Source organism: Macaca thibetana, chromosome 8, assembly GCF_024542745.1.
Source record: "Macaca thibetana thibetana isolate TM-01 chromosome 8, ASM2454274v1, whole genome shotgun sequence".
Taxonomy (NCBI): Eukaryota; Metazoa; Chordata; class Mammalia; order Primates; family Cercopithecidae; genus Macaca; species Macaca thibetana.
In genome coordinates, this window is record NC_065585.1 from 35,746,060 (window position 1) to 35,773,653 (window position 27,594).

A 27,594-nucleotide genomic window follows, 5' to 3' on the forward strand; every position below is an offset into this window, starting at 1 on the left:
CTGACAAATGATCCTCTTAGATTTTTGAAAGATTCCTCTGAACTCTTTGATAATGAACTCTCCCTCTTTAATAGACTACCTGAATTAGAATCTTCTGGGGTGCTTGTTAAATATGTGGGTTCACAGGGTCCATCTCAGATTTTATTTAACAAACCCACAGCTTTTATATAAATTAAATAAGTTTATTATACTTTATACTGACAAAAATCAATATAATATGTCTAAAGTTGTATATAAACTTTATTTGTAATAATATTTGTGATTTATATGTGAGGAGTATTACATTTAAATAATTAGTGATTAGATAACTCATATAAGAATGTGGTCTGGTAAAAATTCTTCCATGTTATAGGGCTATAGTGTCTAATATGATAGCCATAGCCACATGTGGCTATTTAAATGTATATTAAGTGCAATTAAATTATGTACCATTAAAATTGAAAGTTCATTTCCTCAGTCACAATTCAGCTCCTAGCCATAATTCAAGTGCTCAATAGACACATGTGATTTAGTAATTACTATTATTAGACAGCATAAATATAGACCATTTCCATCCTCACAGAAAGATCAATTGGGCAGTATGGCTCTAGAGTTTACAGATAAGAAAGCCTCCACAGGACATGTAATTTGGACCAAAATATTATTATATTACCTTCTCCCACTGTAAAGTAAATTATGTTGTCATCTATGTCCAATCCATCTGTCCCAAATACACCAATTGCTGGAGAGAAGCCATGGTGAAAAGCACAGCCTCGAATATAGGATGAACCGTGTTCTTGAATCTATAAAACATTGGGATACAGAGAACATTTTAAAAATAAAATTACAATATATTTAAAGAAAAAAATTGAAGTAAATGATTTTCAGTAAATCTTGATCAATCATCAATACTCGATTCACTTTCTCTTAAAGATGATTTCTCCATAAATCTTTAATATATCCATATATAAAATATGCAAATTTCCATGTATCTGAATTTATTATTAGATATATTAAATATATATGCTTACTTTAAATGCAGATTCAAAATTCTTAAGTGCTTTTCTATGCATTTATATTCCTATTATCACTTATAAAATGCTAAGGTGCTAAAAATTACTTTTTTAAGAATAGTTCATGATGACAGGGATTTTTTTTTAATTACAAAAAATACTTTAGGCAAGGAGTTACTATTCAAATGTCTATAGGAACCATTCAGTGAACAGGTTTGGGGTTTCAATTTAAACCTAAAAGATTATTTATTTATTTCTACTAAGAGATATCCTGTCTCTCATTTTTCTTAAATCACCAGCCCTCTAGGAATATTTATTTTCCCACTGTTGATGGAGGCATAGATCAGACATGCATTTCATTTGAGAAGTTTGAGCAATACTCTCTTTGTTTAATAGAAACCATTTGGAAAAATGTTTTTGGTCATTGCAAAATAAAGTGGATATATAAACCACTATTATAGATCTTCAATTTTTTCACCCTCTATACTACTTTTCCTGTGATTTTTACTGGCCTTAAATAAGTACACAATATGGATGGAATCAAATCCTACTTATATAGGTCTAAAAAGTTAATGCCAAGAAAGTTTTATTATATTAGATTATAATTTTAGCTAATATAAGATGTGGCTATTTAGAAGTCACGTGAAAATAAAAATAGTTTACATATTTTTAATATACACAAAATTAAAAATAAAGCACAAACCTGTCCTAGGTTAAGAAACGTTACAGCATATCTTGGATCTGTGCTATCCCTGAAGCCTTCTTGACCACTGTGATAAAATTCCACATTATTTATTCTTGCATTTCCTAAGGTAGGGAAAGATTTAAAATTTGTTTTTCTTAAAACAGTTGGAATAAAACATTTTTGAAAAGCTACACAAAGTTCAAATTTTTCATGAAAAAATCATTAGTTATTCTTTGCTCCTTTAATCCAGAAGAAGTAGTATTTCTCAGACCTCTTTTCATTGTACTCACAAATAGCCCTTTTCAACATTTTTTTTCTTAATAGCCTGCACTCTCCCACAAAATTTTAATAACGCATATATACCATATATCTGTTAGTGTACAGTGGCCTTTTGGAGGACCACAAACCATTGTAATACCTATGTTTTTTGCCCCCACCCCCAGAACTAAGTTTTTCCTCCTGGGGTGGGGGGTGATATTTTCGAATTAAGAATGTATGGCATAAGGCATAAGATATAATTTACCTTACATTTCCCTTTTGATGCCATAAAGAGCTTTTAAGGGCATTATCTTTTATAATCTCTTTCAGAATATGTGTTGCCAATTATCTGCTGGTCAGCTTATCATAAGTACCATCGAGGTGACAAAGGGTAATTTTACAGACTACTAATAACAGCAATAACAATCGATGAGAGATTGCTCTGTGTCAAGTGCTGCACTAAATGCATAACAGACAATATGGGGTTTAATTCTCACAAAGCACCCTGTGAGTTAGGAACTTTTATATCTCTATCATGTAGTTAAAAAAAAAAACTGAGGCCCAGGAATTCATGGCTGGAAAATAACCAAAGAGAATATTATTTGTTCAAAAAATGATACTTAATAGAATGTGTTGGAGAAGAGTTATTTTGTACTAAAAGAGAAAGCCTACCTTGAAATCCATGAGCCAATTCTTATATACATGGTTGAAAAGATATGAAAAATTGAGATAATGATAGAGAAGACATGATTACTATAAACCACCTGGGCTTACAAAAGCCACAGATATGTTATCTTTACTCACATCACAAAACAATATATAGGAGCAAGGAAAGACTGTCAGGGTTCTTCACCGAATTTGAAGTGAGAAAGACACAGATTAATATTCAAGATCAAAGCAACTGTACCCCTTTATTCATCTGTTTCTTCATCTTTAAAAGAGGGATAATATTTATGCCATAACATTATGAGGATTAAATGAGATAGTACGTGTTTAATGCCTAGCACAGTGCCCGTGATCTTGTGTCATGATCATCATTACCATCACCATCATTAGCAGCAGCAGCAGCACCATCATCATCAGTTAAACTTCCTCTGGCAGATTATGAACAACAAGTAGAGGCTGTAGCGAGATTGCTGTTTTCTCAATATAAAGATTTTCTAGAATAGATCCATTGCAAAATGAAATAGGCAGTGTTTTGAACAAGTGAGTACCTGCAGCAACAGTTCAAATCAAGAATGGATGCTCTAGTCCTAGTACCCAGATTGTGGGATCCAAATAACATCTTCCAATAAAAAGAACCAGAATTACTTGGAGGAACAATTGAGTTCCAGTCTTAGAAAAAAATTACAGTATGTGCTTCCCGTATCAGAAAGTAAAGAGGCTTAGAAAATTAACTCATGTCAAGAAGACAGGCATCAACATGAAAAGGTTCTGAAAGTCAATAATGGAGCATTCTGAGTATTAATCAGATTAACAATCACAATGGATTTGAACAGGTCAAATATGTTTTGACCCAGGAGCACATAATGATACTAACAACAAACCAAAAACTCCCTGTCACCTTTGGAGGATGCTTGGGAACAAACATATTATTTTGAAACCTAGTCAATATGAGGAAAAATCAAGCATTTTTTCCTGTATTTCCTATACGAAGTATTGTTCAGTGCAGTCAAATGGTTGTTTAGAGGAGATTTTCTTCATTATAAATGAGGAGGAAATTTTAAATCTTAATGATTTAATGAATCTAGGCAATGTTAATTAGTAACTATTAGCATTGTAAGAAGAGAAACAATCATACATTATGTATTTACTGATGGAAAAATACACTACCAACTGTACCTTTTCCTTTTTTTTTTTTTTTTTTTTTTTTTTTTTTTTTGCAATTGGGTCGTTGCCTAGGCTGATTTCAAACTCCTGGCCTCAAGCAGTCCTCCCACCTTGGCCTCCCAAAGTGCTGGGATTACAGGCCTGAGACACGCTGTCTGGCATAATTCTTGCCTAAAAATTGAGCCTGAAGCCTCTAGTTTTAGATCACCTAGGCATAGGAAATACAGGGAGACGAGAACAAGTTAAATTTCAGGAATGCAATCACTAAATTCCAGAATGTTGGAAACTCCACAGAATTAGAGGACCAACTTCTTTTATAGATAAAATGCAAGGAGAGAGGAATGAATCAGAGATTTAAGATTCATAACCAGTTGAAATGTGGATCTTATTTAGATCCTTATTTGAAACAAGAGGATGGATGGAAGGAAGGAAGGAAGGATGGAGGAAGGGAGGAAGGGAGGGAGGGAGGAAGGGAAGGAGGAAAGGAAGGAGGATACTGGGGAAATTTGAACTATCATTTGATAAGAAATTATTATTAAGAAATTAACATTTTTAGGTCTGATATTTGTTGATGTTTTCTACAATGTCTTACAGTTACACACTAAAATACTTCTAGATGATATAATGTGTGGTTGCTTCAATACAATCCAGGAGCATGTAGAAAGTGGATGGAGGTGTAGGTGAAACAAGATTGGCCAAAGCTGATCATCGTTGAAGCTGGTGATTAGTACACTGGGATTCATTATATTGTTTTCTCTATTTTTGGTGTATGCTTGAAATTTTCCTTAAACCAAAACAAAAGCAACAAATGATCTGCGGTACTTATTATAAAATTATCTCTGTTAGGTGAAAGACTGGTCTAGCTGTTACCGAAGGTCACTGTTAATTTGATAATTCATTTTGTCTGTGAAGATAAAAGTAAAAGCAGTAATTTAAGAGAATTTACTTGGAAGGTAACACCTGGGCTACATAATCACTTTTTATGTTTTATTTTCCCACATAATCTTATTTAAAAAGTGAGAATTATGTAAGAGCTGACTAAATATAGATGAGATCATGTTATAGCTCATTTAGAAAAATAAACTGAATTTATACTAACCTTTAAATGTCATCATATTTTCAGTGAATGAGCCAACCAGTATGCGTGCTCCAAAAGAGTCCTCGGACCAACCTGGGTAATCTTCACCAATTATTTTGATGTTCCTACTCAGTATCCCAACATCAGCTGCTAACATGTAGCTCTCACCAGTTCCAGGGACAAGGTATTTTTCAGCTGCAGCGTAAAGGCAGCTAGATTATTGCCAGTGCTGAGAAATATCTGTCTTTACTAGTTCCTTTGCAGTTCATATGCTAAACAGCTTTCTAATAAGCCAAAATTCAACATGAATGCATGAATTATTATATTTACATGTTTAAACATATATAGATGGCAGTCTGATATTATGATATTCATATTTATAAAATGAAATATAACCAAAAATATTTCCTCTATTTACATCAAAATTATTATTATCAGCAGCAAGTATAAAGTTACTACTTAACAAATCTTGAAGGTAGTATATAATCACTTCAAATTACACATGAAAACCCTGTTGTATGGCAAATTGAGAAGTGTATTGTAATTTTAATAGATGAGGAAATATAGAGAAGTAAAAGAATTTGTCCAAAGCTAGGAGGAGAATCAACAACGCATGGCAATTAACACTCCCGCCACCTAAACCTTGGTTTGTTCCACTTTCTCTGTGGCATATTTTATATCAACCACAAGATTCTTTATCAATAGGTAGTAGCATATCCAATACCATCTGTACATTTACATCTTAACAATTTGCAAAACATAACCTAGATTACATGCCACATTTTACAAAATGTTATTCAAAACTTTAAGACAAGCAGGTGCATTTCAAACAGAGAATAATGCTTGATATTTTAAATGAAAGAATCTATAATGTCAAACTTCAAAAACCAACTGTTTTACAACTAATTACAATGAAACATTTTTCAAATAAAACTTTTCTTTAGATTTAAAGAAAATATATGATACAGAATTATAGACACATGCACTTCTATCAAAGTACTGCTTTAAGAAGTTCTTTTCAGTTTCTTTTTCATGCAAGTCAAACGTCTGCTAGTCTATCATGCTGTCTTGCATCTGGAGTTCATGTGAGCATCAGGGGCATCTGAAAGGATTTTCTAACTTTACACTACTGTCTGCTCCCACTTCCTGAGATTTGGATGAAGGTACCATGCCAAATGGGGAAAGGCTGGAGTGCTGGGAAGGCCCTGCTCCTGTAAGTGGAAAACTCATCTTCAGATCATGCTTATTCCTTCTTTCCTCAACAATTATAGTTTTATCTTTCCATTGTTACTTGTCTAAATGCATTTACCACTAAAGACTATATCCATGAAACAGTTTAGGACAACAAGGCTTTTGGATAAAGGATTCTCAAATTTCAGTGTGAACAAGAATCACCTAGAAGCTTGCTTTAAACAGAAAGTGTTGAACCTTACCCTATAAAATGTCATACACTAGGTCTTTGCTGAATATTTGCTGAATGAATGAAAGCACATAGCGGGGACTATCGGTAACCAACAGAGAAAGAGCAGCGCTCACTGGGTATCATTGCCAATCTGAATAAAATGCTCCTTTAACATATTTGTGACATGTTTTATCAAAGAATTATAATTACAGAGAAAATGTGAATCTTTCAATACAATTATATATCTATTTGATTAAAAAGCATCCACTTACCCAAGTGAGTATAGGAAAGGCTATCATTAAGAATGAGAATTTTATGATCATGCAGGATTTTAACGATACTTCTTGTTTCTGTCTGGTGGAAATCATAGCTTGTGGTTGTTATCACAATCTCTTCTCCCTCCTTAGAAAAATTCAAGTGCCAAATTTGAGAACAATTTTAAAAATAGGTTTATATTTCTTGATATCATTATTAAATAATTCAAATTTAATTTATATCTCATTGGCAATTACGGTATTATCAGAAAGAATAAACAGTACATTAAAGTCTCTAAAATATATATGCTTGTGTTTGATATTAAGAATTATAAATTTTGAATTATCTGAGCATTTTCTTAACTTTAACTCAGCCGTTTAGTAAAATCACAGCAATATACCTTTCTAAAAAAGTAAAGACATCAAAGCAAACATACTCACATTTTTATTAAGAACTGATCAGGACAATATTATTAAGAGTTGAATTTTTTTCCCTAGTTTTTTGTTTGTTTGTTTAGTACAATTAACTCTCACTTGTTATTTCTGAAAGGCAGAAAAGCCTGAGAAAAGTTAAAGGGCAAGGCTAAGTCCTAGAACTTTGTATATTGAGCTCCTCCTTATCATCCAAATCTCTTCTCAGATGTACCCTTGACAAAGACCGTCTCTGGAATATTCAATGTTATCTGCTACTCTTTGCCATAGCAGTCTCTATCACACTACTTGTTTTATTTCCTTCATCATGCACATTATCTGAAATTAATAGATATTTATTTGTTCATTTAGTATCTGACTCTCCCACTCCAAAGGAAGTTCTGTTATAGCTTGGACAAATTTCTTCACCACTAAATCCCGAATGCCTAGAAAAACGTGTGACACTTGGTTAAATATTACTTTGATACAAAATTTGCAGACAGTATTAATTGGATAAATAATAAGGATATCAAAATCACTTAATTATTCTCTTTAAAAAGTAATCACACCAGAACTATCGCAAATAAAAACATATTGCAAATAGATCATAATACTTCTCAATAAACCCTCTTTCTATTTACCCATTATAAACTACACTAAGAGAGCAAACCCAAATGTTTTGATGATTTGCATTGATTTGCTCAAACTAAGGCTCCCTTTGTTCTGTGAGTCTAAAGCTTGTTCTCACCAGAAAGAAACTGGCTGAGATCTGAGAGCTTGGAGATGAAATCCATTCATTTCTCTAACTTTTTGGCATTAAAAACTGTATTTTAAAACATGTGGACTCTATGGCTTGTGCATGGTTTATGAGCACAGTAGAGATGAGAATTGCTACCATTTATACTTTATTAAAAGATCTCATTTAACACAGGCAGTATATGGATATCATTGGGTGTCAGAATTTGTTTTCTTTTCAAATTCTTAACATGTAAAATCATAAATTAGAAGTGAAGAGGTAACCAAGATAATAAAATATATTTTAAATAATTCCATTTTCTGTTTTGTAAGAATTTATAATAAATAATTTTATCCAAAAATGTTCATATTCTTCTTTTATGACTAATATACATTACTATAAAATATGACTAATATATTATATATACATTTCAATGACTAATAGTCATTTTAATTTTATCCAAAAATATTCATATTTTTCTTATATGACATATTAATATAAAATATGACTAATTTATATGCATTTTTATGACTTATATATTATATATTAGCTTCTATATACATAATATATAAGTCATATATTATATGACTAATCTACAGTCATATATGTCATAAAATGTATATACATAATATATAGTCATGAAATATATATAAATACAATATACATACATATGTATATATGCACACAGACATAATGTTCTCTATTTATTTTAAAGGACCATTGAAGCCACAATTTTTAAATGCCTCCTATCAGGTCAATTTTTGCAAGCTTATTGCAAAATACCCATTTTTCATCTGGCTAAATACATGATAAAATGAATGCCCATGAGAGTAGAACAGACATTTTTTCAGCTGACCCACTGTATATATTCATGTTCCATTACATAATTATTTTCTTTACCTGCCAATCCACAGCATCCATCAGAGACAGGACGTTAGAACCTGCATCTGCAGTTTCTGAGAGCTTAGTTTTATATATTGAACGTGGAATTCCATGAAGATCTAGCTCACCAAACACCCCTAAAGAAGAAAAGCACACTCCTATTTATTCACCACACAGTACTGAGTTAGGTGCTAGTATAAAATGAAAATGTTCATTGATATATTTTATTATGTGATTAAACATTTTAGAATGAAAGGAATGAATTGGTGCTCTCTGCTTGGAGCCATGTAAGAAGACTTTGACCCTTTAACCCACTTCTGGAACTCTGGCTCATAGACATTAAAGCCAGTATACAAGAGTACATGAATGAAGATGCTTACCACAGTAATATTTAGAAACATGAGGAAACTGGAATTAATCCAAATATACATCAAAAGGAAAAGGATGGAATAAAGTTTAATATACTAATACTGTAGAATAATAGGCTATAAAAAAGAGTTTTATCTGTACATTTTGATCAGGAAAGATTATCATAATATGTTCACTGAGAAAAGAAAATTGCATAATAATATACTTAGTTTGACCATGTTTTATGAAAGGAACAATACTATCACCACAAATCAGTATATGTAATATGAATATAGGCATCCTAGATAAAAACATAGGAAGACACACAAAAAATTTTAACTAATGCTAGTGTCCTTAAAAGAGAATTAGAAAGATGTATATTCTTTACAGATATGTTTTCTTGATATTGTTCTATGTTGTTTAATATATTACTTTTGAAATTAAAACATGTAATTTTTTTAAAGATTGAATTTGTCTGCTTCAGGACATTTGTGAATGGTGAGCTAATTCAATCTCAAGCAATTTTTAGCCCCTTATTTACTTGGTGTCAGTTTTAGAAATCGTACAGTAAAACAATGGTAGCACATGCTTATATGTGTCTCCTAAATAAATATGCAGTACCATTCATATAAACAGTTCTTAATTGTGACCAGGTTAAACTCTTTCAAGCCATTTGCTTTCCGAGCTCAAATAAGAATATCCACAGTACACCAATGCAACTGGGAAATTAAATCTCAGCAATAGCTGTGATTGGGTAATTGATTGCAGAGTCAACTGATCCACAGATTATTTATTAATACTATAAATGGAATAATGTGTAGGAAAGTTACCTTTTAAAGTGAAAAAATGTGAAACATAGTTTTGCTTACATAAAGAAAACTGTATGAAGAAAACCAGATTGGAAAAATAATATACACACACAGAGATTTGTTAATATTAGTTTTGTAATAAATTACATTTTGGTTTAAAATATGCACATTTATATCTGTTTCTACCTGGTGAAATGTGATGTGATTTAATTCTAAAAATCTCTGCCACTTCTATAACCCTTTGTAAATAAAAATAAATTTCTGTAAAAGCTTCTGACACTTTTATATCAGAAGTACTTATTATGATAAAGTATTTATCATTGTGAACTAATAGGTACTTTAGTGCCATATATTTTAAAGTAGATTCTCAAAACAGATGTGACACTTCTGGTATCTGTAGACACACACCTAAGACCTTTGCCCCTTGATTTGGTCCTTCTGGAAGAGCCCAGTCTGGGGTAGTATGATTTCCTCTCAGAACAATCTTTAAGTCTCCTTTAAAAGGGTTATCTTCCCAGCCACCGATTAATCTACCTCCCTGAAATAAAGCAGAAAATTGTTAATACTTAAAAATTGACCAGGAAAAAAAAATCCACCCATAAAAAAGAAATTAAGAAGTCACTGGAAGTCTCCCCTAGTAAAAAGGAATGAGTTTTGTTATATAAAGAACAGCATTATAACTGGAAGTGACTTTAATTTCACTTTTGGATAGGCAGTTTAAATGATTTTTCAAAGGTCAAATTCAATATCTACTTATGGACAGAAGCAGACCTAAAACTGAGATTTCATAAGACTTAAACTAGTGGTGTTTGAACAGACCATAATGTATTTGTTTTTTTTTTTTTTTTTTTTTTTTTTTTTTTTTTTTTTTTTTTTTTTTTTTTTTTTTTTTTTTTTTTTTTGAGACGGAGTCTTGCTCTGTCACCCAGGCTGGAGTGCAGTGGCCGGATCTCAGCTCACTGCAAGCTCCGCCTCCCGGGTTTACGCCATTCTCCTGCCTCAGCCTCCCGAGTAGCTGGGACTACAGGCGCCCGCCACCTCGCCCGGCTATTTTTTTGTATTTTTTAGTAGAGACGGGGTTTCACCGTGTTAGCCGGGATCGTCTCTCGATCTCCTGACCTCGTGATCCGCCCGTCTCGGCCTCCCAAAGTGCTGGGATTACAGGCTTGAGCCACCGCGCCCGGCCCCCATAATGTATTTGAACGTAATATCCCATACGTAAGATATACTCTTCACGCTTACACCCAAGCTATGCCATTTATGAGTCGTCATTGTTAATACTAACAGCTATCATTAAATGCTTGCTATTTCCAACACGCATAATGTGTAAGGCTTCACATATATTATATCATTTAACCTTTCTTTACACCAAAATCATGAATTAGTATTATTATCGTTATTTCACAGGTGAGAAAACTAATGATGAAAGAGGTCAAATAACTTACCCATGGTTACCCAACTAAAAAACAATGAGGTAAAGATCAGTTGTAACTTTAATTTACCTTAAAGCCATTCATCTAATCAAAATATGATGCACTTTAAAAATATTAATAACCAAGTTTCTGGACTTTATTCCTTCTCTCAAAGAAATAATAATAATTCTAACTACTTATTATTTTAATGATGCTTAATAGCTTTTTGGCTAAGCTATTCTTTTTCATAAACAATATTACAAGACTGACAGAACAATCGAGCTGATTAAGCTGGTACAGGTTCAAGACCATCCGGGGTTTACAAGGAATGTGGGGATTGTTCTGAATAACTGTAACATTTTGATTTATTTTCTCTTGCTTTCATAATTCCATTTATATCTCTTTGGGTTTTTTTTTAGTACTGTTTGTTTTCTTTAAAAAACAAAAGGCTTAAATTCTTTTAATTTTTTCGGAACTCCTAGGACTCTTTGTTGGAACAAGCTGTTGGTTTAGCCTGACCTCATAATGACACAGATATTCTATGCAGAATTGAAACTGGGCTAACTGCAAACTTAAGAATCCCATAATAACTACTCCTAAGAAATGTTTAGTTCGTAATTTAAAGGAGAACAGAAATATACTGGACTTACCTGAGACTCACATTTAATGGGCTAGAGCCAGTTGTACTTTTTATTCACACCAATTGAATATGCTTCCTTCTTATTATTTGAGTAAATATACATCTTAGAATTAGATTAATAAAGATATAAACTATAAGGCCCTCATTCTTACCTGCAGTGATATGTAGGTAGCATTCAAAACAACTTCTCTGTAAGAAGATTCTGCAGCTCCTACATTATATTTATCTTCCAGTTCTAGAACCCCCCAAATAATGAGTCTTTCCATTGATGGCATATCTATGTCAGCTACAATCCATGTTCCTATAAAACAATACTTTAAGAAATATAACATAGTCCATGGAAATGTCCATAAACTACAACCTATAGCAAAACATTGACAAGCTTATCAGTGAGTCCTGGTTTTGAGTAAGTTTATTAAATGTCTTTTCATATAATACCTGATTCCTCTCTCTCCCAGAAATTCTACTCTTGTTAATTAATGGTCAGGTTTAAATCCACAGAAACCCCAGAAGGCTAGGTTTAGTATCCGGGATGCATTAATAGAGTCCACTTCTTCACACTTGCTCTTTCACCAAAGTGTGCTGATAAAAGTGGAAACCTAACTGTGACATCTACCTTGCCATAGTGTTAATATTACATAAAACAAACAGTTTATTCTTTTGTGTTTATGTATTTACCTTCAGGTATAATCACATTTGCCCCTGGGTGAGGTACAGTATAATTATTTTCTTGTGATGATTGCCAAAAAGAATCATTTGACCATAAACTGAAAAGAGAAGAGAAATACTTCTGTGAATTACGACTTGTTGTGATATGCCCTAATTTTGTCTAAAATGTAAACCATTCCATTTCCCCATAAGATTTTACATGGTGGAGAAGAAAAAAGAAATGCATGCTTTGTCCTTTTAAAGACCTTTGACACATGGGCTATTTCATGGGGAGTGGGGGTAGAGGATATCGTTCGCTAGATTCTGTGAAAAAAGGTGTAGAAGAATGGTCTCTGAATTGACAGGGATGCACCAACGCCATTAAGCCCCTGGCCTGGGATGGGGGTGGCAGATCTGTATCCAAAGTGAAGGCTAGATTAAATTGAAATAATTTTGTAAAGTGCATGGGAGGACAGACAGCCTTCAGTTTTCACCACTATTCCTTCTAGAAAATACCTTTTAATTCAAATTTTTTGAAGGATATTATTATAAAATTGGTGATATTTTCCCACTGGAAAACATTCACAATCATAGCCTTTCATTCTTATCCATACCATCACTCACTATCAATAATCATGTTATGTATTCCCCTTCTTCTTATTTCTCATTGTACGATCAACAAAGCCCACTTAAAGTAAGCATTAAGTTATATAGCTTGAGCCTTCTGTTTTAATCCTGAGGTAGCACTTCTGGGTCAAGATACTGTTTTGTTTTATATTATTCATAGCTAGTTGAATAATACAAATTAATCAATCCAATTATAACTATTTCCAGTAGGGAAAATTCATACTGTGGGAAGAAAGAAAAACTATACCATGGCATATATACATAGTTTATCATAATTTACCTTTATCACATTCTGGCCTAGAGCAATCTAAATCTGTTATAGTAGTCATAATAAATGTTAATTAAATATTTAATAATTATATCTACCTTAGAATGCATAAGGGCCTTGATGATTCTCTCTCCATTCTTGGACATGCCACACCCTTTCTATGTCAGGGCACCTGCACAAGTTGCTCCCTAGGTCTCTCCCACCCTTCACTCAGCAAGCTCTTCTTCATCCTTTGGGTTGCAGTTGGAATAACCCCTCCTTAAGGGTGTTCCTAACCACCCCACCCAAAGGCTGTCCCTGCCATATTGCTCTCTGTCCAAGCCCCATATCCATTCTTTTTATAACATTTATTGCAACTCACACTTACATACTTTATCTTCTGTTTACCTTTTTGTTTGTTTATTTGCTTGTTTTGTCATCTCTTTGGATTGAATATGAGTATAATGAGATCAGAGATCACATCTATGTTGTTTATAATTGAATCAAAAATGCCTGGCACATAGTGGATACTCAGTAATTTTTTTTAGTGGTTTAATGAATATATAAACAAATTCAATTTTTGTTCTTTTGTACAATAACTGCTACAGTATCTATTTATTTTGAAATGTAATTCATCTAATAATTATCATTGAGTTGTACTTGTTACACAGTAGTGGGCTATTCAGTGCTCACTAAATGTTAGCTTTTAGCATCATCATGATTTTTTATCAGTAGTATTGTCCATAAGGGATGCAAATATACATCAAATCAGGATGATGCCTTTCAGGGTCTTAAAGACTAATACTGAATGTACTAGTACCATCATGTCCAGTAATTACTCTAATACAAGGTAGAAAGTGATGCTTCACATGAGAAATAAAGGTAAAGAGCTACATAAGTTACAAAGATAGAAATATTGTTTTTAACTAGAAGAATTAAAATATATTTGAAAGAAAATTAACTAAGTTCTATTATGAAATTTGACCACGGTGGTTATTCTAGAGACAGCACCTGCTAAGAAAGCATTGGATTCTCAAGGAGACTTAGTTTCTGGTGCTGTACTGGATATGCATCAGTGAGCTCTGTGATCTCAGGTAATGCACCTATGTTCACTGGGTGTCAGCTTTCTCATCTATATAATAAGGGAATTGGGCCAGGTCTAATAATCTAAATCTAACATTCTGCAACTGTGAGGTTACCAGTAACTTTCACACGTAATTTTTGTAAGACTTTTTCATTTTCTTATGAAGGTTTTTGTAAGGCTCAAGCAAAGCAATGAGTGTGAAAGTACTTTGTAACCTACAAGACATTGTGCAGAAGTAAAGCATTATTGTTTCACCCAGGAGTGACATGTGAAAAGGATTATGTTAAGAGATATTGGAGGGTATCAACTACAAAAGGCCTATATACTTATACGTGGCTGGTCGCTTCTTGGGAATTGGTTTTCTTGATGGGGGATGTACAGGAAAGCAATCCTGGAGAATACAACAGTAAGCTTGGAAATTAATAACAACGTCTTTCACATCAGGGTCCAGATTCCCAGAAATGGGCTGACTCTGATGAAGGTCATTTCTTCCTGACACTGAAAGTGAAGTAAAAAGTAAAAATGGGTTAAATGAACATAGTGACCAAAGTACTTGAATGTAAACAAAATTATGGCATTTTGGAAAATGTTCTTTAGGTAGTAACTTGAATTATAATTCATATGTATGGAAGAGATGTGGAGAAATTCTGATGATGTACATATTATAAAGACATACATAGTCAAATATTTTGATGAAAATGAATGTTTTAGAATTTAACTAAAATTTATTCTTACATATTTTAATTTTCCAAATAATTAAATAATAAAAATGGAAACAAAATATATACCAGCTTCCATTGTATTCATTCTCTCTAAGTCTATGAAATAAAACTGTCAATGTGTAAGCATGCTGGTGTCACCTTCAACATAAAATGAAAGTTCTTAATTCAACTCAAATCCTTTTCAAGAATAATTTTTTTCTCCAGTTTTTCCATTCAGCAAACATTTATTGAATCTTACATATATTAAGCACTGTATAACACATTTGCTTATTAAGCAATTTTTCTCATCCTTTAGACAAAGCATCAGATAAAATATCACTTCTGCCTAATGACACATACCCAAATAATATAGAGTACTAGTGTTTGCTTCAAGGTGCCAGTCTCCATTCTTGCTAGTATTCCAATTCAATGGATTTGAGGAACCATTCCTCATATCAATAATATTAAACATATCAGGATTTTGAGTGAAGTTATGTGATATAATTACATAGTCTTCTTCCTATAAAAGTTTGTAGAAAAATGTCACTTGTATGTTAATATTCTTCATATGACACATTAATTTTAATGATATATAGTTAGCCCCTATATTATGTTAAGATTTAAAAGTTTTGGCTTTAGTTTGTTTTTTGTCTTGAATTTCTATTTTGTTTATTAACATTTTACATGTCTATGACAATAATGCTAGTTCTGTCACTAAGGCAATGAAAGGATCTCTCTCTCCTGTGTGTATGTATATATATACACATATACATTAACTATACACATGTATAGTGTATATATATGCATACACACATATATATGTGATGTATGTATGTATGCATACATTTAGAAAATATTTTATTTAAAAAATTGACAGATACAATTGTAGACAATATTTTATTTCTATAATGTTTAAAAATATTTAAAACAATGCTGCACAAATGTGTAGTATAAGTGGAAGAACATGTATAAGATGGAAAACATCCAATTCAGGATACTGGCTACCATTAGAGGTGGAGAATAGGAAATGAGATGACAGTAAATAATACAGAGGGCTTCCACTTCATCTACCTTTTTTTAATATAAATTAGAAAGTAAATATTCACAGAATGTTAGATTTAGATAGAGTTAGGTAGTGGCTTTTTTTTTTTTTTTTTTTTTTTTTTTTGAGATGGAATCTCCCTCTATTGCCCAGGCTGGAGTACAGTAGGGTGATCTTGGTTTACTGAAACCTCTGCCTCCTGGGTTCAAGCGATTCTCTTGCCCCAGTCTCCACAAGTAGCTGGGACTACAGGTGCCCATCACCACACCTGGCTATTTTTTTTTTTTTTTTGGTATTTTTAATAGAGACAAGGTTTCACCATGTTGGTCAGGCTGGTCTCTAACACTTGACCTCAGGTATGGTTGATCTATTTCATGATATAAAAAATAAAGTTCTTAACTGCTGATCCCTGAGATATCATAAACACTCAGTAAAGGTAAGTTATTATCATGGTAATAATGACAGAGGAATAAGCTTAGTACTACAGCAATGTGGCAGAAAGATTGCTTACTTCTGATTCTCAAATGAATTTTTTTTTTTTGCTTACTTCTTAGATTCAGAAGGGTTCGTGAAGAATGTGCAGGATTTCAACAGGTCAATTTGTGATAAAAGGTCCCTCTGGCCTGACAATGTGTGTGAGTAAGTATGAGGATGTAGGCTGTGTTTGGGTAATACGCAATTATAATCATTAGAAGATAAATATTTTTACCTTAAATCCATAGAATGTTGATGTATATGAAATGTTGGTTATGTGATCCACACCTTTAAAATACCAGTTAATGTGTTTTGCATTTGGAATCAGAGCCATCCACCCAGACATGTGAGTCAGTCGTTTCTTCTGAAATGGAATAATGCTTGTGCCTATAGGAGAACATAGAACACGCAAATAATAGTAATCTCTACCTCTAATAAACTCCTCCTTTTATAAACAAGTGCAAATGTTGGTTTAGTTTAGTTGGTTTAGCAAATATTGGTTTAGTCTATGAAAGTCTTTAAAAAGATTAATATAGCATTTCATTACTTATGTTCTAAATGTCTTCATTTAACTGAAGAACTGAAATGATTAATATTACATTCAACTGGAAAGTAAAATGCTTTCAAACTTGGAATTTTGAATTGAGATGGAGCCTCTATTCCTTAGGGAAAGATATACTTGAAACCTTGTGAAATTACAACTGCTAAAACGAAAGTGCCTAAATATATTAATATAATTATTTAAAGATCATTGATCTAAACATAATTTCATTTTTTTATTTAAGAACTTATTCAGAATCCTTGATGTAGAATATATAAAAACATAAGCTCTGACTCTTTATTAGTTTCCTATATCTGTTGAGCTAATTAAAATCTGTACAACACATATTAATTTTTAGTAGTAAATAGTTTTGTTTGAGTTTAATGGAGTTTTGATTTAGAGTTCTTAAAGAACAAGGCTATAACTAGACCTATAACTTAACACTGATGAAGATACATACATTTTACGAATACGAACTTTGAACCTGAACTACCTGTTATGGGAAAAACTGTATAATTTAGTAATGCTTTGGTCACAAGAGAGTGCCTGATAACTTTAATAGAACATTTTAAAAGTTCTCTTACAATACAAAGGAAAGGTCTTTCATTCATTGCCCCTATTTTTTTCCCCTTCCTTTACTTTTCATCTCAGATTGGATTGTTATTAAATTAACAACCTCTTATTTTAAAAATTTAGGAGGTGGCCGGGCGCGGTGGCTCAAGCCTGTAATCCCAGCACTTTGGGAGGCCGAGACGGGTGGATCACGAGGTCAGGAGATCAAGACCATCCTGGCTAACACGGTGAAACCCCGTCTCTACTAAAAAATACAAAAAACTAGCCGGGCGAGGTGGCGGGCGCCTGTAATCCCAGCTGCTCTGGAGGCTGAGGCAGGAGAATGGCGTAAACCCGGGAGGCGGAGCTTGCAGTGAGCTGAGATCCGGCCACTGCACTCCAGCCTGGGCGACAGAGAGAGACTCCGTTTCAAAAAAAAAAAAAAAAAAAAAAAAAATTTAGGAGGAAGAAGCTAGAAGCAAGATTATAAAATAATCTGTCATTCATTTACTTTTCAAAGTAAAGCCAAACAAAATTCCAATGTCGTGAGAGAACAAATTCATGAATTTCTATGCTTTATGAGTTAGTATTAATTTTAAAAGATTCACGAGCAGAGGCACCAAAAACTTTCACTACCAAAAAATCCTGAAAAGTATGAAAAGAACTATGACTATAGTTGGATTAGTCATAATTATTGGATTATTGTCCAGCAATAATCCAATGGATTATTGTTCAACAAATATCCACTCCTCTCTTCTCCTTGAGGGCAAAGTAGACTTCCCTGCTTCGTTGATCTTGGCCAATGGGACATTAGTGGAACTGACACTAGCAAATGCTTGAAAAGTGCTTGCTCAGTGAGGCTTGACTTCTTGAGCCTCTATCTTCACAAAGAGAAGAGCCTCCCCCAGGTAACTGCTCTCCCTTTGCCTGACACCTGGAACGAGTACATGTGGAGTTACCTGAGCTCAGCCCTTGGCAAGAAGCAAAGTCTCATACTGAAGCAGAGCCTCCCAGTAGAGCCCAGCCTAGATCAATCAACCTAGCCTCTGGACATCTAAGAATAAACGATTGTAGGCTTAAGCTATTGAATTTTGAGATAGTCTGTTGTGAATGGTTAACATAGAAGAGCTGATTAAAATCATCCAAAATCTCTAGAATTTGCTCTTGGATTTGCAGAACTAAATTCCACTGATGTTTTCTTTCTTTTTTCTTTCTTTCTTTTTTTTTTTTTTTCTTGAAATGGAGTCTTGATCTGTCACCCAGGCTAAAGTCCAGTGGTATGATCTCGGCTCACTGCAACCTCCACCTCCTGGATTCAAGCAATTCTCCTGCCTCAGCCTCCCGAGTAGCTGGGATTATAGGCATGCGCCACTACACCTGGCTAATTTTTCTGGTATTTTTAGTAGAGACAGGGTTTCACCATGTTGGCCAGGCTAGTTTCAAACTCCTGACCTCAAGTAATCTGCCTACCCTGGCCTCCCAAAGTGCTAGTATTACAGGCATGAGCCACTGCACCCAGCCTCCAGTGAAGTTTTCTGATGCTTGGGATTGCATTTTAACCTGACATTTCTTAATAATTCAGTTTTTAAGTGAAACAAATTTCCATTTTTGTAAGTTGTGTTTTTCCTAATTTTTTAAGCTGCACTCGTTTCAAGTATGTCTGTTTTAAGTGTCTTGGACTGAAATATAAACTCTTTGAAGTTTTTATTTTCTAAAAATAGGATCATTAAGAGTTAGCGTCTCAAGTTAATTTGCCATCTGGTATAACTTTATACATATATTTACATGAAGATACACTATCATGCATGAGATGCTTTGATAAAGATATATAAGGACATATATAAAGTTATAGCGACCCCTTACTTCCCACTAACCTAGTATACTTTTAAACTTTTGTTTCACTTAGCATACACATACAATCAGGACAAGTTATCTTTTTCTGTTTTTAAATTGTAGAAGTAAATAATTTTATTTGACTTTAATGGAGACCAAAGTAGCCAAGTGTACTTTACTATACAGTTGATTTTTTTTTTTTCACACACAGAAGTAAAATGCCTGGTATAGTGTTTTCTCTAATTTGCAATCTGGTCTAAGTATTGCAACTAATTCCATTTAATTCAACACTTGCTGAGTAGTTACTATTTGCAATGTTCTGTGTTGAGCCTTGTGGTGTCAGAAAGGTAAGTTTGTAGATCTTGACTTCTAGGTAGTACAATTTAGTAACTAAATAAAAAATCTTAATTCTTGAAGGGAATAGACCAAAGGGTGCAGAGAAACTTGACAAGAAAGCTATAATCTTATAAATTCAGAAATAACCAGATTTCCTGAATCAAAAAACCAGAATATGAACAAATAAGCAAACAAAAGCTCCTTTTGAAAATCCTCACCACCACTAAAAATGACCATATAAAGAAAGCTTAGAGATTTGAAAGCTTAGATATTTGAATATTAGTGCTTAAAAATTACTAAAGGAATATATACTTTATGTTGTATATTTAAAATAATTTACTTAGGAAGGTTGCACATCTCTGCGTTTCCGTAAAAGTGTATCTTAAATCATGTTTTAATAAAATACTAATGTTCATTTTACTCACAGGTATGCCATAAAGTATGTAAAAGGATGATTAAATAAAAAACTATTCTATGATACAGCAATGGGAAATACTAAAACATCACTTCATTAGATAAAATAACTTCATTTGCTTTTGATGTTTTGGTTACCTTTTATTTCAGTTTTTATTTGGAAGAAACATTCACGGATATTTTGTTTAAAATATTTTATTGTACCACAGACTTTAAAAGTTTAAGTAACATCATTCCATTCTGGACATCTATTTACCAGAAGAAAAGCAATGGTTTCTGGGTTTATATTATTAAGGCACTGTGACAGTGGGTATAGCTATTACTCAAATAGCAGGTACATGAGCCTTTTAATTCACACGGGGAAAAAAAACTAGAAAAAATGTTTTAAAATTAAATGTAATAATTTATATCATCATAATGAATTATGGAAGTGGCGCTGCACACTTATGTTTTCTCCTGTAGATCCACTTTTCACCCTTTTCTAACCTGCTCCTTTGCCTTCTGGCTTCTGGTTGGCTTTGGACAGTAGGAAACACAGTAAAGAGAAGAAAGGGAAGGAGAAAGGTGAAAGAGAGGTATTTATTGCCCTGACTCTCACCCTTAGGGAATGTAGGAGGATCTTGGTGGGCTCTTGTATCTCTCAACCAAGGGGCACAGCTTCTTTCAGGCAGCCTTCTTCATACAGCTCTGTTTCTGGGTCCATGTAACTGTTCCTTCCCTTCATCTTTTCAGGGCCAGCAATGGCAATAGCATTTGCCCCTTACTAGCCCTTTGAAGAGTTCTATTGTAGCTGTTCTCTCAGTGCTAGAAGTGCTGGTAGGGGATGCTGCCATGGGATTGTGTCTTTTGATCCCAGTAGGAATAACGGAATCTAAAAGTGGCAGGAGTCAGTGCTTAACCATTAGATATAAAGGTAGATTTAATTAGCACAATAGTCACTGGGCAGAGGATTAATCAGAGTGTTCTGACCTGCAGGAATCTGTGATAACTGATTGATTGATCTTGAGATTCCAAAGATTAAATAGAGAGTAGCACATTAAGGTGATATTTGGTGTGCATATAGGAAGAAAACTAATAGAGGTCTTAGATGGCAGAAGTCTAACTCAAATTACCTAGGTAGAAATTCACTGCTTCTGACCTATTTTCTAGATCCAAGCCAATTCACAGACCAAAAGCCTCACCACTGAGTGAAAGAGGTCTGTGACCAATTATACTAAGGAAAGAAAAATAACCAGACCTTCCATATTATTAGATCCTAGCTCTAAACTGATGCTAATAATCCTCGAAGTCACCAATGCCAACATGCTAACATGGCCCACCAGCCACAGTAGGGGCTTATCAAGGGCAAGTGATGGATGAGTCTTCACTTAGTCTCACAGTGAGTCCAGTAGGGTCATGGGTACATGTTATGGTTATTTCTCCAGTTCCAGAATGTACAGTGGAAACAGATATATAAAATCTGATTTGAGTATTTGCAATCTGGTCTGAGTATTGCAACTAATTCCATTGAATTCAACACTTGCCAAGTACTTAGTATTTACAATGTTCTGTGATGAGTCTTGTGGTGTCAGAAAGATAAGTTTGTAGATCTTACCCTCTAGGTATTCACAGTTTAGTAACTAAATAAAAAATCTTAATTCTTAAAGGGCACAGAGAGACTTGACAAGAAAGCTATTATGTCATAAATTCAGAAATACCTGCCTTCCTGAATCATATATAAAATCTAAAAGACTGCATTCGTTTGAAATGAGGACAGAAGTTGAAATTCTTCTAAGAAATATCTTAATAAGAGAAGCTGACAACATGGAGCGTAATAACAAAATTCCAGCATGTCCTGATGGGTTTGACATAAGTAATTTTAGCAGCTATCATGTGGCTGGTATAATTATGCTAAACATTTTCAAATCTTAATTGGTTTATATTGAGACACATGGTTTAAAATTTTTAAATGGCAAGTCTCTACTTTGTAAATATCATTAAATGGGAAAAATCAACAATATTGATAGCATTTTAAAGTAACATGAAAGTATTTGCAATACTGATGGGAAATGGTAAATATTGACACTATAAGAGAAAAATAAGTGCACTTGGATTCTGTTATTAAACTCTTTTTCTATACTTATGATTCCTTATTATGTGTTTACACCTTGATGATTACAGTTTTCCATATTGCTGTCAAGAAATTGCATCATTTAGATTTACCCAGAAAATGTAAAAAAAAAAAACCCATATTTGACAATGGTATTAAGATTTTGTTTAGCAAATCTTTGATTCATCAATGCTTTTTCCATTTTTCAGAATCTACAGTCCCACAGAACAGTGTATATTGTGAGAGTGGATTCATTATAAATAGATATTTTAACTAATAATTTCTAGAGAGATGATGGATGCAATGATAAAGAGATAGAGATACAGATCTGAGCCAGTCAGGATGGGTTAGGTCAGGTAGAGTGACACTAGACACAGTTAGTAACTGGAAGAATTCCCAAACTGGTTCCCCAACTAACAGAGCAGGGTCAAATATAGTAGTAGGAACTATGTGGATACTCTATACTCTAGGAACCATGTTTGCCACCCCCTTAATTAAATAAAAGCAAGTTTAAATCCTCGAGTTGCTAGTGGGGTGGGGGTAGTGGGGAAATGCAGAGATTAGTGCCATGATTGAAGAATTAAGAAATGTGAGATTCAGGATTTTCACCACATCCCCATTTAGTTAGCTTGTTTGTTTGGCTGGTGCAAATGCCAGATGGATTATGAACAATGACAGTAAATTAATGCAACATAGTCAGGTAATGATGTCAAGCATATCTGGTGTTACAGGTATTGTACCTTTACTGGAACAAATCAGTAAATCCACAATCTCTGGCACCTGGTAGGCAGCTACCTAGAAAATGCTCCCCCATCCCATCTCAATCAGCAAGGACAATCAAAAACATCTGCCTTGAATGGCAGAAACACTGCTACATTTTCACTTGCTCCAAGGGCTATGCCAACATTCCTTCTCTCTATCATAATATTGTCTGGAGGTTTCTTGATAAGCAGAATACTGTGCTAGCCTCTGCATTTATAAAATGCTTCTCATACTTTGAGAGTATTATTTGCTTCCTGCTTGGACTCTAATATAAATATTATACTTTCTGCAGTGTTTGAACAACCAAGTAACAATGCAAGAAGATGATGACAAAAGTTTAGGAAGATATATTTAAATTAGTTGTTTAAACTAATATATTCCACTTACCAAAAGAGTCTGAAAGAACCACATCCTTTTCAAGCAGAGATACTGGAGAAGGCTGGTTGAACGCTAAACGGTGAAAGCTGACTGAAGCATCACAGACTGATCCAGGGAACCCGATGCTCCACTCAGCTTCCTGAGTACAATGAGAAGGGTCTAGCAATGAGCTGTGTGGGATGACGGTATGTCCTTTGTGCCCTGGGAAACAAACAAAATGTTTTTTATTTCACATTAAGAAACATAAAAAAGGTCTACAATATACAGAATTGTGACCCATAGTACCACTAATACAATCTAAAGGTCTGGGTAATTTTTTGTTTGTTTGTTTGCATGGAGCAAGAGGATCTCATACAGAAGCATTACAGTGCCTCTTTGGTTAGGAATGTTATTGTGGATTTAGCTGAAACACAGGGTGCGAAGCACCCATGAGAGTTAAAGTTGGAAATGGGAATTGGGATGAGTAGCCTATTCAAGGACACGGAGGATTTAAATCCAGGTGTTATGACTATAAAGCCTTTACTCGAAACTGGTAGACTACCAATTAATGTTCAAAACCTAAACTGAATTAAGTAAATCAATAAACATTACCAAAGGCATCCAAACATTCTCCCTCTTTAAAGTCACAATTAACGACTGTGGATGAAAACTTAAGTTTTGCATTTGAATTTTGAGATGAATCTTCTTTCATCCTTCAGAGTCTTTCAAAAGTAAATCATTATTGTCTATAGGTTTACCTGTCGATTGACTCACAGAGTACGAGGCACATAGCCTTGCTATCTTATTTAGACAGATTTTTATCATTTACAATTTGTAAAAATGCTAAATTCTAGAAATCATGAATATTTATGAAATATTCAAAATGTGACCTACTCCAAACTTGAAATGCTGAAAAAAATTTAACCTACAATGTATATGGAATTTTGTTCTCTTTTGGTATTCTTTGAATAAATTAAAAATTTAGGATTTAGATTGGAAGAAAAGGGTTCACAGCAGGTTTGTGACTTATTTCTTCTCTTAAAAGTATTTTCACAAGGATAGATCCAGTCTGTCTACATTGCTTTTGTAAATAAGCCTGCAATTTATATGTTTCTGGAGCATGACTGGCTGGAGAATTAGTGTAGTGATGTAAGCAGTTTCTTTTCTGTGCAATTTAACTGAGTATAAAATGGAGGCATTCTAAAAGTGAAATGGTTTCCCTTTGTGAACAATGTTTCCATGAATATTGCCCCAAATTTTCTGTTAATTTAAAATCAATGTGCCAATGCAGGAGAAAAAGGACATATTTGGAGGCTGCCTCTGACAGCTCGGGGCTCTTCCATTAAAGAATGTCTCATCTGTGCCTGGTGCTTGCCTCTGTCATTTAAATTATTAGTAAAGTTTGGTATTAGGTAAGATCTGTAATGCACCTAAGTCTGCTTTAACAATTTAACTCTGTGCTAACGTATTTCCAATGGATTTTTATCACGAATTAAAAAGTAACATTACCTGTAAGTGAGCCATCAACATCAATCAATACCATTTCATGTTCCCAGCGAAAGCCGGCCTTGTTTGGTGTGTGAAAATACTGGATGTCAACAAACTTTGCACTCCAACCCCCACATCTGTCATTACAAACTCCAGAGATGGATGTCACTCCCAAAGCTACACAGTTGGGACGGTCAAAGTTCATAAAGTGCACAGAAGATACAGTCAAGCCTTCACTAAATGGGAGAACCAGGCCTTTTGTTGTGCAAAATGCAGACCCCATTCCCAGGTCATCAAGATGGCCAACTATTTTGGCATTTTTAATCACTGCTCCATTGGTTTCTCCCCACCCTCCAACATAAGGAGCCAGGATCCTCTTAGTCTCGATTCCAGCCTCATAGTTATTCACCATCACAAAGTTATGGAACTGAAGGGCACCTCCATTGACCCATTCAGCTCCTTTTTGACAATTCCAAGTAGTAAGTGAGTTAAATATTGCAGGCACAGGCACGGTAGACGTACAAGATCCCGTTTGCATGGGGAAATATTCCTCAAAGATCCACATTCCAAACCAACCTTGAGAATGGACGGTATTGTTAAAAAATTTGCCAAGGGGAACTCTTTTTTGACAAATGTTTCTGTCATAGGATGGCCCATCAGGGTGGTTGTTCATCCGGTACCAAAAGCCAAAGTGAGTGCCGCCAGCAACAGCATTGTGTTGTATGGTATTGTTTGGGTTGGTGACCCAAAACGCAGCCGGGGTCACATCATCATTCAGTAGACTGGTACTTTGCTGTACAAATACTGCCAAGTTATACTGGAGGATATTGCCATGTTCAATACCATCTTCTATAAAAAATGCTCCTCCCTTAATATCATATATAATATTCCTCTCAACCAGAAGATGGTGTGTGTTATGGATAGTAACAGCTCTGTTATAGGCCTGGTGAATTGCACAGCCTCTTACGTAAGATTTAAACTGTAAATCTCCAAGCAGGTGCCAATGTATTGGATATCGCCCCAACCGGAAAGCCTGGCCAGCATGGAATACCTGTTAAGCCCAGAAATCACAGTTATTTAGTAATAGCTCAGATGTTGAGCTCGTATTTTCTTGTTTCAAAAAAATCTCAAATTTTATGTTATTATTAATACATTTATTTCTTCTAAAGTTTTCATGTTTATTATTTGAAAATGTCATTGAACCCCCAACCCACCATGTTTTATACAATGTATAACAGACCACACTTACTACAAAATGAATGAAAGAATATAAAAAGCCATCTTTGACTCTTCTGCTTTTTACCTTGGTATATTAGTAAACTTCTGTGTTTCAGAAAATAAAACATCTTGAAAGACTTCTTTTTCTCTTTTACTTTACTTTGCTTCTTATGTAATAATAAGAAACATTTCTTGAATGTTTTATGTGTGCCAGATGTTGTGCTCCTTTGCATGCATGATCCTAGTCTTTGCCATAATCCCCTAAAGTAGGCACTTACCATTGACTTCATTTTACAGATTAATAAATGGAAGTTTAGAAAGGCTGAGTATCTTGTTTATGGTTACGAAGTTCCATTTAAACCCAAGTTGGTCTAACTCTAGAGCTGGTGCTCTTAATCACGGGGCTGTGCATTCTTTCAAATGGTCTATGATTTAATAATTTAATACAGAGGATACCAGTGTGTCTGTGTGCGTGTGTACGTGCATGCGTGCATGCGTGTGAGCATGCACAGGTGTGTCATATAATCTCATGGGGTAACGAAATAAAACATTAGGTCCACTATTTTTGTTGTCCATCTAAAACTAAAAATTAACCATTATTAATATTCGATATTCAGATCAAACTAGCAATCTCACTTAGTCCATATCTCAGATGTCACATGTAACATATCTCAGGAGGAGGGAAGTTTACAAATGGAGTTGCTGACTATGTCACCATCAATGCAGTCGCAGTGTGCCCGGTTTAACGGATTTATGGATTTTATTATCCCTTCCTCCCTCCCTTCCTTCCTTCTGCTGAATACATGATAAAAACTATGCCAAACCCTGATTATACAGCCTGAATATAAATAAGATACACGGGAGTTTCTAATGTCATAGCAATAATATGCATATTTAAGTATTTGTTTAATTTATAATCAACTGAGAATCTACTATATGCCATGCATTGTTCCAGGGAATCAGCAGAGAACCATAAAGACAACATCTGTAAAATAATAGAGCTTATGTTCTAGAGGAAAAGATTGAAAATAAATAAAAATAGATATCCTGTTAGGAGTTATGTATAAATAAAGTAAATAGGAGTTTAGGTGGCAATTTTAAATAAAAGTGGTGAGGAAAGTCCTCTCTGGAGTGATTACACTCGTCAAAAGATCTGACTGAAATAGGGGTATAAGCCATGCAAGTATTTGGTGGAGGAGGATTCCAAGCAGAATGAAAAGCAAGTACAGGCTGGGCATGGTGGCTCACGCCTGTAATCCTAGCACTTTGGGAGGCCGAGACAGGCAGATCACAAGGTCAGGAGATCGAGACCATTCTGGCCAACATGGTGAAACCCTGTCTCTACTACAACTACAAAATTAGCTGGGTGTGGTGGTGCACACCTGTAGTCCCAGCTACTTGGGAGGCTGAGGCAGGAGAATCACTTGAACCCGGGAGGTGGAGG

At 34.2% G+C, this 27,594-nt stretch overlaps 2 protein-coding genes across 7 annotated transcripts in view; both read right to left on the reverse strand.

Moving 5' to 3' along the window:
• Positions 1-27,594, reverse strand: part of EBAG9 (estrogen receptor binding site associated antigen 9) — a 1,013,262-nt gene that overhangs the window by 76,220 nt on the left and 909,448 nt on the right. The window lies entirely within an intron of this gene.
• The window catches only part of PKHD1L1 (PKHD1 like 1), a 167,281-nt gene that overhangs the window by 42,211 nt on the left and 97,476 nt on the right, over positions 1-27,594 (reverse strand). For all 6 annotated transcript variants that reach the window (XM_050801376.1, XM_050801375.1, XM_050801374.1 and 3 more), the window contains 13 exons: positions 24,954-25,983; positions 23,475-23,666; positions 16,796-16,947; positions 15,405-15,564; positions 14,670-14,841; positions 12,416-12,504; positions 11,890-12,038; positions 10,094-10,223; positions 8,547-8,665; positions 6,518-6,647; positions 4,865-5,038; positions 1,696-1,799; positions 653-782 (listed from right to left, as the gene is read on the reverse strand). In XM_050801376.1, coding sequence (XP_050657333.1) covers positions 653-782; positions 1,696-1,799; positions 4,865-5,038; positions 6,518-6,647; positions 8,547-8,665; positions 10,094-10,223; positions 11,890-12,038; positions 12,416-12,504; positions 14,670-14,841; positions 15,405-15,564; positions 16,796-16,947; positions 23,475-23,666; positions 24,954-25,983 — 2,731 coding nt within the window. The remainder of the gene's footprint in view (positions 1-652; positions 783-1,695; positions 1,800-4,864; positions 5,039-6,517; positions 6,648-8,546; positions 8,666-10,093; positions 10,224-11,889; positions 12,039-12,415; positions 12,505-14,669; positions 14,842-15,404; positions 15,565-16,795; positions 16,948-23,474; positions 23,667-24,953; positions 25,984-27,594) is intronic.